The following is a 15,103-nucleotide window of genomic DNA, read 5'->3' on the forward strand; positions in this document are numbered from 1 at the left end:
CGGGAAACACTAAATCGAGTTTACCAAATAAACAAAAATAATATGACACGCGGAGGCACTCGCGATGCTTTCGAACTAATCTTTATGCGAGATTTCTTTCATCGAATGACCTGCATTTATTTCGGCTTGTAACAGTTTATAATGCTGAAGGGATTTAATCAAGTCGATTTATTTTTAAATTTATTTTTTCAGTGAACACGTGAGTCTCATCGAAGAAGTTCAGCTTATGACAAAATCAACTTTACAAGATAAACGCGTCTAAACTTTAGCGGTAATACTTTGTATTTATTGGTCAGACTTTAGTCCAAGAAACTGAAAACGCTTAATGTGTATTTGGTTCAATGTAACTTCGTATTTATTTTATGATAAATTTAAAATTTAATTTTTGTTTTTTAATCTCTTCAATATATGTACATATAGGAAGAGAGAAATTAAATGGTATGAAATATTTAAAAAATAACATAAGAAATAGTATGTAAAAAATGTGTATAAGAGAAAATAACATAAAATCTCTTTTTTTTTAACTTGACTCTTGCCTGGATTTTAAGCGAGAAATAGCGACCTCGGAGGTCGAATTAGTTTTAATGAAAAATAAATGGTTTGTATTAGAACTGTCAAAACGTAAAAGCCCAAAAATTTATAAATCAGAGACTATATATCATTTAACAAAGAGATTCCTATACAAATAAAATAATAAAAGTTTGACACTGATCAATATTCTGCTACGATTTATCAAAATAGTGACCACCGTTATTTGCCTTTGAACAAAAATTAGTTTTAAAGAAATAACTCTTCATTACTTTCGTAACACAACGACAACACAGCTCGCAAGCAAACCGATGCGTAATTAGAAAACTTATTCATTAAAGTGTGATAAAAATTTCTTAATTAAGAGAAACACTCACCTCGAAAAAGAAAAAGCACTCGACATTTATTTCGCTTTCAAAAGGAAGCTCTGGGAAGATGTGAAAAATTTTTGCTCGGACGAAATTACCCAACCCCATAAACATCCCACATACTAGTATGAGGTAAAGAAGGTCGGCGGGGAAAATCAGGGAACGACTTCCTGGATAAATTATATTCTACCCCGTGCGAGAGAATACGTTTCGCCCGCTGTCCTTCGACGAAGTTGTAAACGCGTTTCGTGTTCCCCATCACGCACTGCGGCGCGTACGCCAGTTTACATATCGAGTTATTGCAGTATGTATTCGCGCCGTAGTTATCAGGGAGTGTATACAATGTGTGCGCGTGCATATAATGCGGCAGCAACATAGTGCCATGTGGCATCAATCATAGGATTTCCTGCAGGTGAAAGGCCAGTCAGTTCCCTCTGCACGAATTCACACCCCTTCCCTTCTCCTTTCTCTCTCTCTCTCTCTCTCTCTCTCTCTCTCTCTCTCTCTCTCTCTCTCTCTCTCTCTCTCTCTCTTCCATCCCTATCTCTATCTTTTGCCCGCTATTTTCTAGATTCGATCCCTATCAAAATTCGACAGGTTTAGGTTTAAAAAAAAACCCTAAAATAGAACAGCAAGTATAACGGAAATAACAAGACAGAAAGATTGAATTTTTATTCAAATACGGTATATACTTGTGGAAAGAGAGAGAGAGAGAGAGAGAGAGAGAGAGAGAGAGAGAATAAAAAGTTTTGAATAAGAGAATATTTACGGAAAATCGCAGAAAGTTTATATAAGTAAAATGTTAATGAAATTATTCTATTAAATTTTATTACTAATTTCAGAGATAGATTATAACTTTTTAAATTGTAAAAACATTTAATTAAATAATGATATTAACTTTCACAGCATTGTACATTAATTATAAACGGAGAATAAAGTGCAAAGTTTGTATTTTCTGTCTGCACGTAATGTTATTTCGATTCCACGCACAAATCGTATATTTTTTAAAAATATTCTATTGCTATTATATTATTAATATTATTTTGACTTTTACTAAAAAATTTCTAATTTTAAAATTTTACGAGCGATTTAGCTTATCTCCAAGTTATCTCTCTAAAGGTGTAACATTAAAACAGCAGTAAAAGCTAGTTCTTAACTACTAATTAATATTAACTGCAGATAGCGAGAGACAGTTAATGACATAATATGTATTAGTATATAAAATGTAAAGTAGACGATGAATAAGGATATACGATCGCTAACTAAAAAATATAAAAAGTCTTTATATTTAAATAATTTAGTCGAGAATAGTTACCTAGCTTTTTCACATAAACGATTATCTATTTCATTATTTACTTAAAATTATTATTTATACCTATTAATTTATAATCAGTATTAAAGTAAAGAAAAGTGAAAAAAATAGATATGGATTCTTAGTTACTAATCAAAATTATTGTATTTTTTCCTTATAATATATATGAAATAATAGGCATCTGATACACAGCAAAGATGATTAAAAGAAAGTCAAAATAATTCAACAATGATTCGATAACAAATCATTATTCAAAATTTGTTAGTTATAACATTGTATGTATTGTAAGAAAAAATTAATTAAATGTTAAATAAAAAAATATTTTATATCGTTGATAAATAAAAGAGCAAACCACATATAAATGTAGAAGTCTTTTCAGTAACTTCAGAATGTATCTTGATTTTAAAATAAAACGACAATCACTGGTAATATTTTACTGTTATCGTACTTGGTATTTTAATATCATAAAGAAATAAAAAATAAATTTGAGATCCAATTAATCTGATTATTCGCAAGTAAGAGACTCGAAGCTGGTGGCAGCACATTCTGAAACTTCAGCGCACAGAACATATAAGTGACTAGCAATGATTACTATCATAACAGACCAGTCTAGATCAGTCAGAGACCAGACTGACTCCCTCTGTCGGCTTCAGCTGTGGTACCGACAGAGACGGCGAAGATCAATAAGTACGAAAGATGAAAGGCGGCACAACGACGTTTACGAATTCCACAGTAACTCCGAATAAGTGACGACACCTAGGTCCACCTGCTCAAGATTGTTACAATATTATTGCTAGAAAAAACTTCTGTTATTGCAAAATTCAAGGAATTTCTTTATTATTAAAGAGAAGGTTCTAATCAGTTACTTAAAAAAGTCTATGTTATTAAAAGCAAAGTTATTTTTGCTTTTCTTAAAAATGACATCAATTTTTTGCGACAATTAATCTAAGAAAATTAAAGGATCGTTATTACATTGTGTTCTTAATTGATTATAGTCAGTTTTTTTTTATTGTTTACGTCAACGTGAAAAGGTTTCGATAGCCAAAAGTATCGAGATTTTGTTAGCAATTTGAATATCGTTCGTCGGCGTTAATTTGCTTCGGCAAACGATATCGACTTCGATGCATCGATAGCATTTCTACCTCGACTTCAACGATGCCAGTTTTAAATCGCTGCCACACAGTCACAGCTGTGGAGAGGATGAAGAACTAGAGACGGGGACCAATTATATCAAAGAATCAGTAAGCGCCCAGTGATTCGCTAATACGATTGGTCCTTGCCTTTAGTTCCTCTTCCCCTCTCCACGGCCGCGACTGTGCGGCGGCGATCCAAAAGTGGCATCGCTGCTTCGATTATCATCCCTAGACCCAAGTGACAACGAGAGCGGTGATATTGTATGGTAGCAGCCGCCGTGAATGAGCGGCCAGAGTGCAACATGGCGGACTGCGAGTCGGAGGTGCACCGCTTACCAGCCGTGAACCAGGACGGCAGTACGAGGAACGTAGCCGCGGCCGTGACAATGGTGAACAACAACGCGCGTGTACCGCAGCATCCTCCGGCCGCTGGACCGGACAAGGACCCAGTCGGCCAGGGGCCGCGGTGCGTAACGATCTACAAGACGGAGACGGGCTTCGGGTTCAACGTACGCGGCCAAGTTAGCGAGGGTGGACAACTGCGGAGCATCAACGGCGAATTGTACGCGCCGCTTCAGCACGTCAGCGCGGTGCTACCGCGCGGTGCCGCCGAGAAGGCCGGCGTTCGCAAGGGCGACCGTATTCTGGAAGTGTGAGTAGAAGGCTCGTCCCTTCCGCCTGCGTTTCCGATCCGCGCTCGCGGACCTCTCGGTGTGAAACCGTCGTCAGGAACGCTTTACTGACTCTGACAAGCCGCCTCGACGAAAACGGTGTCGACGCGGCTCCAATCCGGGACGAGAACGTTCCACCCCCGGAAATTGCGTTGAAATTCAAACTGGAGTAAATCACAACCGGAGTCCAGAGAATCGGACGCGAGACGCTGCGTTTCGCTCTTGGCGCGTTTCGAAGTACTCGGCTAAAAAAGTAAAAACGCGATGTTAAATAAATGTATTTATATGCGAATATTAAGGATCTAATTAAAGGAAACTTAAATGAAACATTTGCAGAATGGAAGACGTAGGGAACAAGAGTGTACACATCAGCACATCTCGATGCTGCGAAATCAAGCCAAAATCTAATTTCCGCAGTCCATCACAAGTTATATTATTGAAGATTCAACTGTCATTTTTGATATTCAACATTTATGATTCGTTTCTTTTTTTTTACTTGTTGTCACGTTGCCACCTACAGTGGTAATAAGAAGATACGTAGTACCAAAAACGTTCTTCTTTATAAGAAAAATGACACATTTCAAGATATACAGTTTTTCACATTAAACGTAAAAAAAGACTCGATGATAGAAATGATAACTTCAGTCCAAATTTCTACATATTATTTAATATGTTTTTAAAAATTGTTTCTTATTTCTTGTGACGTATAACGTTCTTCTTTATCTTCTTTGACAAAAAAAATTTATCTTCTTTGTCGAGAAACGTTATTTTAATTTTATTTGTTGTGAAATAATTAACTGCGTGACTCTAAAGCAGAAAAAAAAAGAAAACGTATGTTAAATGAATCTCAGCAAGATTTCAAATGTATCTGCGTTTCACGCATAAATCTTTTAAGAACATTTAAACGTTTGCTCGACATTTGCGAACTGGATTTTTTTTTCTTGCTCGAATTTTTCGTCACGCTTACGCGATTAATGCTAAAAAGCCACACATGCGTTTAAAGTCCAACACTAATTTAAGATACACCATGGAGACACATTAATCGTTTACTAGTTACATTACATATTCATCGTGGTTCAGTCTCGCCTGGCAACTACTTTGCTCAGTGTCGTATATGGCTCTTTAAAGAAACTACAGCTAACACGCACAGACGTAGGAAGACAGATTTACCCGATGCTTCTGCTGCACTCAGAAATCCCGTAGGACCTATCCCAAGAGTCTCGCTTAAGTTAGAAAGCATTTTAACGTAAATTATCTATCTTATCTCTTTCCAGAAACGTGAGTAGTCTGACTAGGCCGGCGCCGAGAATTTTATCGCGCCCCGCGTCGTGGATACCGACTGGTCGAAATTTTCGCTTTATCGTGGGACTTATCAGGGAATACAGGGGCGTAGCAGAAAGATACGGATTACACACGTTGCGCGTAACTTTCAGACGGGATAATCATTGGGAAGACTAATCGCGCTGACTGACGCTGGCGCGATAGGTTTTCCGAGGGAACAGTGAGTACACGTACATACGCGAGCGTATATCCGCTTTGCAAATTCTGACGTAAGAAATGATAAAAACAAACGTGCACACGATCCGTGACGATCTGTTTGACAATCTCGTTTGAACTTAGCAAACGCGACGGTTGCAAAACCTATCGTTCCCGTGATAGTTCCAGACCGGTTCGTAGACTGGTTAATCAACTTATTTCAACGAAGTTTTCGCCGTTCGTTGACCAGTTAGTTGTCACCAATCCTGGGAAAAGAGAATGTGCGAATGTACCACCTTCGGGTCTCATCTCGCCAGTTTTATTTTTATCTTGGTTTATATCGGTTTAACCCGACAAACAGTAAATAGCGTTACTCGTGCTTCGATATTATTTCCTTTGGTTTTTATTTAGTCTTAAAATAATCGACGTACTTCGTTACGATAAGCGCGAACGTCTTTATCGCGGCGAGTTAACTGTCAGTTAACCGGCCGTCTAAACTTGCTAGACGCATTTACAATATCCCCCGTCGTCGACGGGGTCGTTAGCGCCATCGGATTTGCATACCCGATCATTAGCCACCCTGCACGAGCGGGTAATCGTGTTCCGTTTAATTAAAAGCTAATTTGCTTAAAGCATTGCCGCTTTGTTCCAGTCCCGTTGCCTATTTGCATAGAGTTTTATTTGATGATGTCCGCGGCGCGTATGTATATACCCCTCGCAATACGGCCTCGTCCTCGACGCCAACGTTACACGTGAAGGCGGCGATAAAACGACCGTACGTAGAATTGAAAGTTGATGACACATCGTATCAATCTCTCTCGAGAAACATGCTCTTCTCCCACGACGACGCTTGTTTTAGATGTGACGCAGGTCGCGACGACCAGTCAGATTAAATAAAGGGCGCGCAATATTTTTATTTCGATAACAACGGGATCAATCTACGATTAAAAAGACCGAGGTAGGAAGCGGCAATACCCGATACTATATCGGCGTACTATCGCGAACACTTTCGCGCTTGTAATAATCGCGACGATAAATCCTGCTTGTTGATCACGGCGAATTTTCGGTTGTGGCGGAGTACGTACGTGACCCTGGCAGATCTGAGGTTCCCACATTTATGAAACTCCGCGCAGCACAGGGTTCAAGGACACGCGAGAGACCCGTCGGAATTTCAGCAACTTTGTTTTACGCATCAGTTTCTCGTCCCGCGAAATCGAGAGATCTTCCTTCACGGCTCTCGACGGCAACTCATCGATTTCTGCAGCGACGTTCGCGGCAAATGAATTGATGGATGTCTCGCCGAGATCTCTCTCCGCCACGTTTCTCCTCGCGTGCTCTCCTCTCATCAACTGCGACGTATATTATCGCGGAAAGCTGATCGAATCTTTTGCTTTTACTACTGCAATTTAACGGTTCCTACCGTCTACATTTTGCGATCGGATTCCACCGCGTAATCCGACTTCAAAGGATTTTTTTTATGGCACGTTTCGAGACCTCGGCAATTTTTATTTTCATGCATTTCAGCGATATTTTTACGTTCTTTTTCTTAGGTTCCCTTAGCGTTGCTTGCATAAGTTTTAATAATAACCGCGCGAGCTATATGCTTCCACGTTATTCATACATATTATATATGACTTCTTATCTTATACGTTACGTTGTTATGTTAATGTCCTTAAAAGGCTTATTCCTCGTACGGTTTCCGCAAAGTTGTTTTACGCGTGCATCACGTAACTTCTCCGCTGAAAAGTGTGCTTTTCGCCAATCGAGAAAGAAATCATAAATCCATCGGCAACAAAAGCAACCGTCTCTCAATCGAAAGTTATAAATTAAACAATGGACGTACCGCCGTGCTGTTGCCAGCTGAGATCGCCCGTCTCGAAGATTTGACGATGACTCTCGTTTTAACGAGCGACGATAAGTGAATATTACTTAAAAGGAGCCGCTCTCTCGGCCGCATGCATCCGATAAAACGTACAGTCATTCATTCGGAATTGCGTCGATCATTAAGCTCCATTAGGCGTCCCATTAACTTAGGCGCGAATCATTACGTCTTGCACGCTTTATTATCTCGGTCGGTTTGTTTTGCGATCGGCGAACCGACCACGGCCGCTGTGCCCCGCGTTTGATGAGTTTCGGATAACAGCACGATGTATTTGTGTAACCCGCTAGCACGCGGAGAAAGGAAGCAACGCCGTCGTATCACCAGACAACAACACGAACAACTCGAACGCTTATAAATACCGTGCGCTCGCGAGAGCCCACGCACACACACACACACACACACACACACTCGCCCACCGAAACTCATTATCTTCTAATAGAGATTAGTATATACGTAGGGTGTCGTTATTGATTGACCGCCCAATCTAATTCCGTCGGCTGGCGAAAAATAGCATTTTTCTGATTCTTTCCGTTCAACTCTTCAACCCGCGCACCGCTGAAAAGAGGAGCCTCGCATTTGATCGCCGATCGCTAATGTTCTACGTAATTCTAAACTTCAGCAGCTGATGCAATGTTCCCGGTCCAATTCAAGAAAGTCTCTTTTTCGTACACGTAGCGATTAAATTCTATTACTGTATTAAATATGTCGAACGTGTATTGAAACGCGTGCGTCGATTAAAATTTTGTTTAATGAGACAATCGTGGAGAACGCGATAAGCGGAGCAATCTGCAATCTCGGGAGCGGAGGTCCAGAGATAAATATCGTTTTACAACTATACGAATCCCACCCGGTACGCATGATAGCGAAAACGTATAAAGACCGCGACTCGCCTTCTCTCGCATGCAGACGTGGAAATCCGTGACGGCGACATTCGTCGAGGCCTCCGGGGAGAGTCGTGCCTCCGCGCGTGGACCAATCGCAGTCGAGGACCTTTCACCGGTTGGAATTCGAAACTCGTGCTAAAAAGGCCGATTACCGGTATCCTATTCCCTTTCGACTGGCTGCAACTGGTAGGTCGAGAACCACCACCGGCAACGTGCGCGAGTGGGCGAGATTGGACCGGATCACGACCTCGTCGAAGGCCTTTCGTCTATATTGTGTTCCTTTCGACGTGGAGGGTCAAACGAGACGTGCGAGAACCGGATGTGCGCCGTGCGGATCGCAGATACTTGCCCCGCGAAGCGTCATTTATCCGCGAGTCTCTCGATCGCCCCGCGGTTTACACGCGGTTTAGCTCGTGATCGGCACGCTATCGCGCGCCGATAAGAGCGTGAAATATGTTGACGTGTTACATGACCGCGCTGCAATGCGAGTGGATCGAGAATCGCAGGCGATGGAACTTTGCCGGTGCGCCGCAATCGCAATTCAGGTCGGTTGCGAATCACAGTGTATCGAGATGTATTAAAGTGGCCACAGGGAGAGAGAGAGAGAGAGAGAGAGAGAGAGAGAGAGAGAGAGAAACAGCGAGGACTAATAAAACACAACGTATCTCTGTTTGCAGGAACAACGTCAACGTCGAGGGCGCTACTCACAAGCAGGTGGTAGATCTGATCAAATCGGGCGGCGACGTCCTCACCTTGACCGTCATCTCCGTGACGCCGCAGGAGGCGGAGAGGCTGGAGCCCTGCGAGGACCTGAGGTGAGGATGAAAGCTCGAACGTCCCTCTCGCGACGTTAAAGCAGCTCGATGCACCTTTCGACACTCCATACTCGTGATATCGAGTGTCCCGATTATTTCGCCGATAAGACGGTTTGAAATAATAGCAATCTTGTTTGTTTTAGTAATCGGCAATCTCGTTATCTGCCTAGAGATTGATCGATGAAATAAAAACAAACACGTGCGATACATGTACGAGCATTGAACGCGTAATATTTTTGTTTAGCTACGCATCGGTGGACTACAGCGAGAAGCGATCTCTGCCCATCAGCGTGCCGGATTATCACGTCCGCGAGCGCAAGCACGAGCGTTACGTGGTCTTCAACGTCCACATGGCCGGCAGGCACTTGTGCTCGCGCCGATATCGGGAGTTCGCGGCGTTGCACATGGCGCTGAAGAAGGAATTCATAGGCTTCAATTTTCCGAAGCTACCGGGCAAATGGCCATTCCAGTAACGTTTCTCTCACGCTTAATTTCACACGTATAGATGTAGATTGCGTCCTACCCCAACGGGATGAACGAGCCCCATTCAGTACCTCGTGTGACGCGTCTCATAAGAGCGGGTTTCATAAATCCCGAGATATTTGCCGTGATCTTCGCGCTTTATACACGTTTCTTTTCGTACGAAGAATGAGGTACTGATCTCTCGCGCGTAACTCGAAGGCTGAGAATTTCCTTCGTTCACGTTGCAGACTGAGCGAGCAGCAGCTTGACGCGAGGCGACGCGGTCTGGAACAGTATTTGGAGAAGGTTTGCGCGGTACGCGTAATAGCGGAAAGCGACGCGATGCAGGAATTTCTGACGGATCGATTGGAGGAGGACGGCGACCAGGGTCCGGCGGTAGATCTCAAGGTTCTGCTGCCCGATCGCGAGGTCGTCACCGTCACCGTTCCCAAGGCGGCGTCGGTGAAGGACGTCTACGACGCGGTCTGCTGCCGAGTAGGCCTGGACGCGGAAACCGCCAAGTATTTCTACCTGTTCGAGATTGTCGAGTACAATTTCGGTATGCGCGCTTAAATTACACTTGCCGCCTCTTATATAAATTCTGAATTAAATTACTGTGCTGCTACGTGTGACTTAATGCGGCCATTACCATTGCAGAGAGGAAGTTGCAACCTCACGAACATCCGCATACCTTGTACATTCAAAATTATTCTACTGCCAGCGCGACGTGCCTGGCGATAAGGAGGTGGCTCTTCAATGTAAATAGGCCTCTGAGCGAGCAGGCGTTGACTTGGATATTTTGGCAAACGATCGACGAAGTGAACAGAGGTCACATCACCGCGGGGGAACGGCTGTACCAGTTGAAGGCTCTGCAGGATGCGTCGAGAAAGCACGAGGTTCGTGCCGAATGAGGGAAACAGATCTTACAGGTGTTCGGTTTTGCGTTTACTCGAGATTACTTTGTGTTTGTATAGTATCTAAAATTAGCAAGGGAACTCAGCGGGTACGGCGACATCGTGTTCCCGCATTGCGCGTGCGACTCGAGGAAGGAGGGCCACGTGGTGCCGGCGGTTGGCACAGCGGCGTTCAAATTGCACGCCGCGAAGGAGGACGGCACCCTGGAGTCGCAGGTCGTCGAATTCCAATGGAGCACCATCGCCCGGTGGGAGGTAGACGAGGACGGGATGGCGTTCTGCTTCCAATACACGCGCCCGGACAACCGTCCGCCCCGTTGGCTCAAGGTCTTCACCCCTTACGTGAGTATACCCTCGGCGATCTCTTTGCCATTTTATTTCACGCAAGCTCACCCCGTTTGGTCCATCATCCTCTGGTGATTATTGTTCTTGCAGTATACGTTCCTCTCGGATTGCTTCGATCGAATAGCCGAGGAAGCAAAGTGGGATGACCCAGGGGAATGACGTAACATACGACGCTAAGAGGTATCCGGCATTGTAACGTTGAACGGTCCCTTTTCGCGGGATATCTCGGCACTTGGTTTCACCATAGTCGCGAAATCTTTTCTTACTAGAATTAGGGCAGTTTTTAGAAACGGTACCGAGAGTTAGCACAGATACCTGTAGCATATCAAATTTTCCAATCTTTTGGCTTGGCCAAACATTACTAATGCTGTGCACGAGAAAGAGAGTGTTTTGCCCACCACAGTCATCGAAAGAGTCAAACGCGCGCGCGTGCGAATGTAGATACAACTCGGTGACAAAACAAATACTTCTAATTCCAGAGGAACGAAATTCGATGGATTAAATGCGACGCTCGCAAGTAATCTGATCGAAAACGAAATGTGATGTATAAATTTCAAACCGGATTTGTATTATACGTCGCACTCGTCCATGACCTGGAGGTAGTCTTGACACAGCTTACAGGCAGCGTGTAAAAAATCTGATTTTTATGCATCGATATAGCTGGGACTTTTGTTTTGTCAATGAAACACACGCCGATTTTTTTTCCCTTTCGTTACGAAGTGAACAAAGTCGTGCACGCGATTACATGTAAGAGAATAACGTTTAGTGTACATAGACTATTACTATACTTCGGGGATACACGCGGTTATCCTAGAAGTCACCTATCCTTCTGGCCTATGATATTATTATACAGCACGCAACTCGTTTTAAAGCGGGAGAATCGATCGTCTTACGTAAAACGTTCCTCCTTGTTCGCCTAATAGACTCGAAACTCATTTTCTTTGGATCTACGTATCGATCGTGCGTTTAGATGACAGAAATATACCTTGTGCATTTTCTAATGTGCAATATTTTATAAAGGTCAACAATAATTTGTCAATTCGTTACGCAGGATTTTAAAACAAGAGGTACCGCTTTTGCATGTTTGTAAGGGATCTCAGTAGTATCGACAGCGCGTCCAATTTATCGCTGTGGTAGATTTCACTCATTATTGTTTGCAATTACGAGTATGTAAAATAAGAAACCAGCTGCCAGAAGCCTGAAAGTGTCTGAGAAGAAAAAAAGAAGAAGTAGATACATATCACGTTCATCACCCGTGGCTTACAAACAGGAAAGAATTCTTACTTACCTTCTTGTTTTAAACTATCCTGTGTAACAAACGAATTCCTAATGCACGCGTGGCTACGGCTAGTACTACCACGTGTCCCGTAATCAATGTGTAACGTATCGATTAGTCCTCTACACATTTTGTTAATTCATTAGCATGTATAGAGCATTAGCGTTAAAAAGTAGAACAAACTGTACATATTAACGTTACAAATATATAATTTTTGAGAAGAAACTCAGTTGTGTACGTGTGTGTATGCGTATATGCGTTTTAATAAGATCGTTAACGACTTGATGGGATAAGATTGTTAACTGGGTGTCGCGTAAATGATATACTGCGCGAAAAATGAAACGACGATCTATTTATTACGCAAAAACTGTGCGAGTGCATCGCAAGTGAATCGAGAAGGATTGTAATAAGAGTCGAGGATTATTTTCAAAATCGACGTTTTCGATTGAGAAACTCTATTTCGGGCTACTCCCCCTTAATAAATTTATAAAGATACTGTGCAATGAAAAATGCGATGTTAATGCTCATCTTTTGATTATATAAGCGTCCGTCTACCGGATTTAGTGAAGGAGGAAAAATCATAAGAGTTCCAAACAATAATGTATTAAGTTTACGTGGTTTTCTCTATTATCTTATACGAAGAAAGAATAATACTCATTAATAATGTTAAAGAAGATATTGATAATAACAGCAAGTAAGAAACATATAAGGATAATGTTAGTATTACTCTGCGCGTTGCGGCATTTTGCAAAAGGCTGTAACGTGCGATTTGGCATAGGTGTCCACAGTAGAAAGTGAATATTTGGAGCGAGTTCTCTTGCACGCTATGCCCATGATCTGACATTTATTTTTCTCTCTCTTCCTATTTTCTTTCTTTTTTCCCCCTCTGTTATACATCCTGCCTTCTCGCAGTGCTTAAATCCAGTCGTTCTAAACATGTCGCTTATTTAATTGCGAGCAATTTCAACAGATAATAAATAGAAAAATAGATATATAATTACCGTTAACGTTTTTAAACTTTATTCATGGAGTATCGAGCGCGTGCGACAAGTGGAAAATGTATGTGACAATGTAAAATCCGTATGAGAGGGGAAAAAAATATATATATATGCTCACGAGAGAGCATAGTTATGATACTGTTAATGATGATAGAAATATAGAACATAACATAGTATAATTATAACGCGCGAGTATCCAAGTGAACATACATACAAGACGATCGATATACGATGTGTGACATATTCACGCGTGCACCTAGATATTCGATCGAGCGAACAAGATAGTTACAATAATGGTTTCTATTGTTTTCTTGGTAAAGAGAGAGAGAGAGAGGGGGGGGGGGGGAGGGAGAGGTAAAGAGGTAGGTTTTGTGAGAGAACTGTGTAAAGTAATCTGTGAGTTGTAGTTAACAATGCGTCCGGCAATGTTATTACTGGTGATAGATAAACCGAATGAACCTTCGAGTAATTATCTAACGTTATATGTAATTTAGGATCCGCAAACGAGAGAATTAGCGATGCTGAATTAGCGATATGTTTAATAATACTTCCGCACGATCTGTTTGATCAGGCGATAATAGTGAGATATGAGCAATCCGAAGGTCTCATGGGTTATTATATTATCGACAGCAGAAAGATTCTCTCGAAATACGCGTCAGAACCTCCCGTGGTTTCATTGATTTGGTGAAGTAATCGGAAGAATATATTTTCTTTTTTTTTTTCTCGATCGGAAGAAAGAAAGTCTGTGGCATGGTCACGTTTGGAGAATGGCAATAATATTTATAAAGAATCTGCGGGTTAATTGGTAGAGTTAATTGGTAGCGAGTATTTTTTGAGGAAATCGTGCAGGGTGATCGTCGAAATACGTCCAAGTTGAATTTATGACTTCTGATGCGAAAGATCTGAAAATAGTTGGATTAATGATATTTTGTACAGTTTTGTAAAATTATCTTTATCTTGACAGTATTTTTATTACGATTTCGTCATTGCCTTTGGACAATGTTAGTGTCGTAAGGTGAACGAATGTTTCTCGAGAGTTGTCTTTCATTTCACGAAGCTGTTCGATAAAAAGATTTCGTTTATTTTGCGTTTGTCGTTTTGCCAAAAATGTCTCTCATTAGGAAATCTACCAATTCGTTCGATTGTTTGTTATCTCGTTAATTAGCGCACTAACGAGCCTGTCAAACGCAGAATGACGAATTAGATAGTATAATTTAATTATTGTTATTACAAGACCATATCATTACGGTTAACTCTCTTTAGGCGTTAATTAAAATATTCTGTATAATCATAGTACGTAATAACAAATGCTCCAATTTACCGTGTAACATCAGTTCGCGAAACGTTTGCTGTAAAACTAGTATTTCGAATTAGCAAGAGAAGTATTATTCAATTTCTTTATGAGCCATCTTATTGAAAAGCGTATAATAAAAACAAAAGAAATAGAACTCTTGTTCGTGCCTTTTTTTAAACGAAGTATCCTGTCTATTATTATTATTATTATAATTATATCATAGATAAAATAACACGATAGATACAATCTGTGCAATACAATTGTTATTACGTAACGCAAGTAATCTGAAATGTATCTCATGACATAAAGCACGCTCATGCACACGAGCAAACAATACCGAGATGGAATAACGCGACTGCTTTTTCCAACGTATTTGCTCTGCATTGGGAAAAAATGTTGTTAATTTCATTAAATTTTCCAACTTGACTAAATTTTTGTAACTATTTATTTTATTTTAGTAAAATATCTAAAGACTTAAATTAAAGTTCAAGTATTTTATGTATTTAAGATAAATACATAAATACTTAAAGTGAAGAAATTCGATCAAATTAAAAAATTTAATCAAATTAACATTTTTTTCTCAGCATGTGAAAAAGGAGAAACGTTTAGATTGACTTTCAAACCTTTTTTGTCGCAAAATAGAGAATCCTCAATGAAATTGCCATATCGTCTTTCGCCCATTAATTCGCCGTGTTCTCAGACGTAAAATCAAATAATCTTCGCGAGCAAATTGACAATAGGCTTA

General features: G+C 41.1%; 1 protein-coding gene across 1 annotated transcript; it reads left to right on the forward strand.

Annotated features, from left to right (window-relative positions):
- The first annotated feature begins 3,093 nt into the window (after window positions 1-3,093).
- Window positions 3,094-14,512, forward strand: LOC105834269 (sorting nexin-27). The gene is made up of 7 exons (XM_012676623.3): window positions 3,094-3,993; window positions 8,932-9,069; window positions 9,314-9,538; window positions 9,780-10,090; window positions 10,189-10,427; window positions 10,506-10,787; window positions 10,881-14,512. Exons 1-7 carry the CDS (start codon window positions 3,605-3,607, stop codon window positions 10,947-10,949), a joined length of 1,653 nt encoding a protein of 550 aa, XP_012532077.1. The 5' UTR covers window positions 3,094-3,604; the 3' UTR covers window positions 10,950-14,512.
- Window positions 14,513-15,103: the final 591 nt, after the last annotated feature.

Source organism: Monomorium pharaonis, chromosome 1 (assembly GCF_013373865.1).
Source record: "Monomorium pharaonis isolate MP-MQ-018 chromosome 1, ASM1337386v2, whole genome shotgun sequence".
Lineage (NCBI taxonomy): Eukaryota > Metazoa > Arthropoda > Insecta > Hymenoptera > Formicidae > Monomorium > Monomorium pharaonis.

Excerpts from the sequence above, each read along its gene's own strand:
- LOC105834269 (XM_012676623.3), top strand. The coding sequence starts at position 3,605 with ATGGTAGCAGCCGCCGTGAATGAGCGGCCAGAGTGCAACATGGCGGAC. Across the intron at positions 10,091-10,188 it reads GATTGTCGAGTACAATTTCG|AGAGGAAGTTGCAACCTCAC; the intron begins GTATGCGCGCTT and ends TTACCATTGCAG. Across the intron at positions 10,428-10,505 it reads ATGCGTCGAGAAAGCACGAG|TATCTAAAATTAGCAAGGGA; the intron begins GTTCGTGCCGAA and ends GTGTTTGTATAG.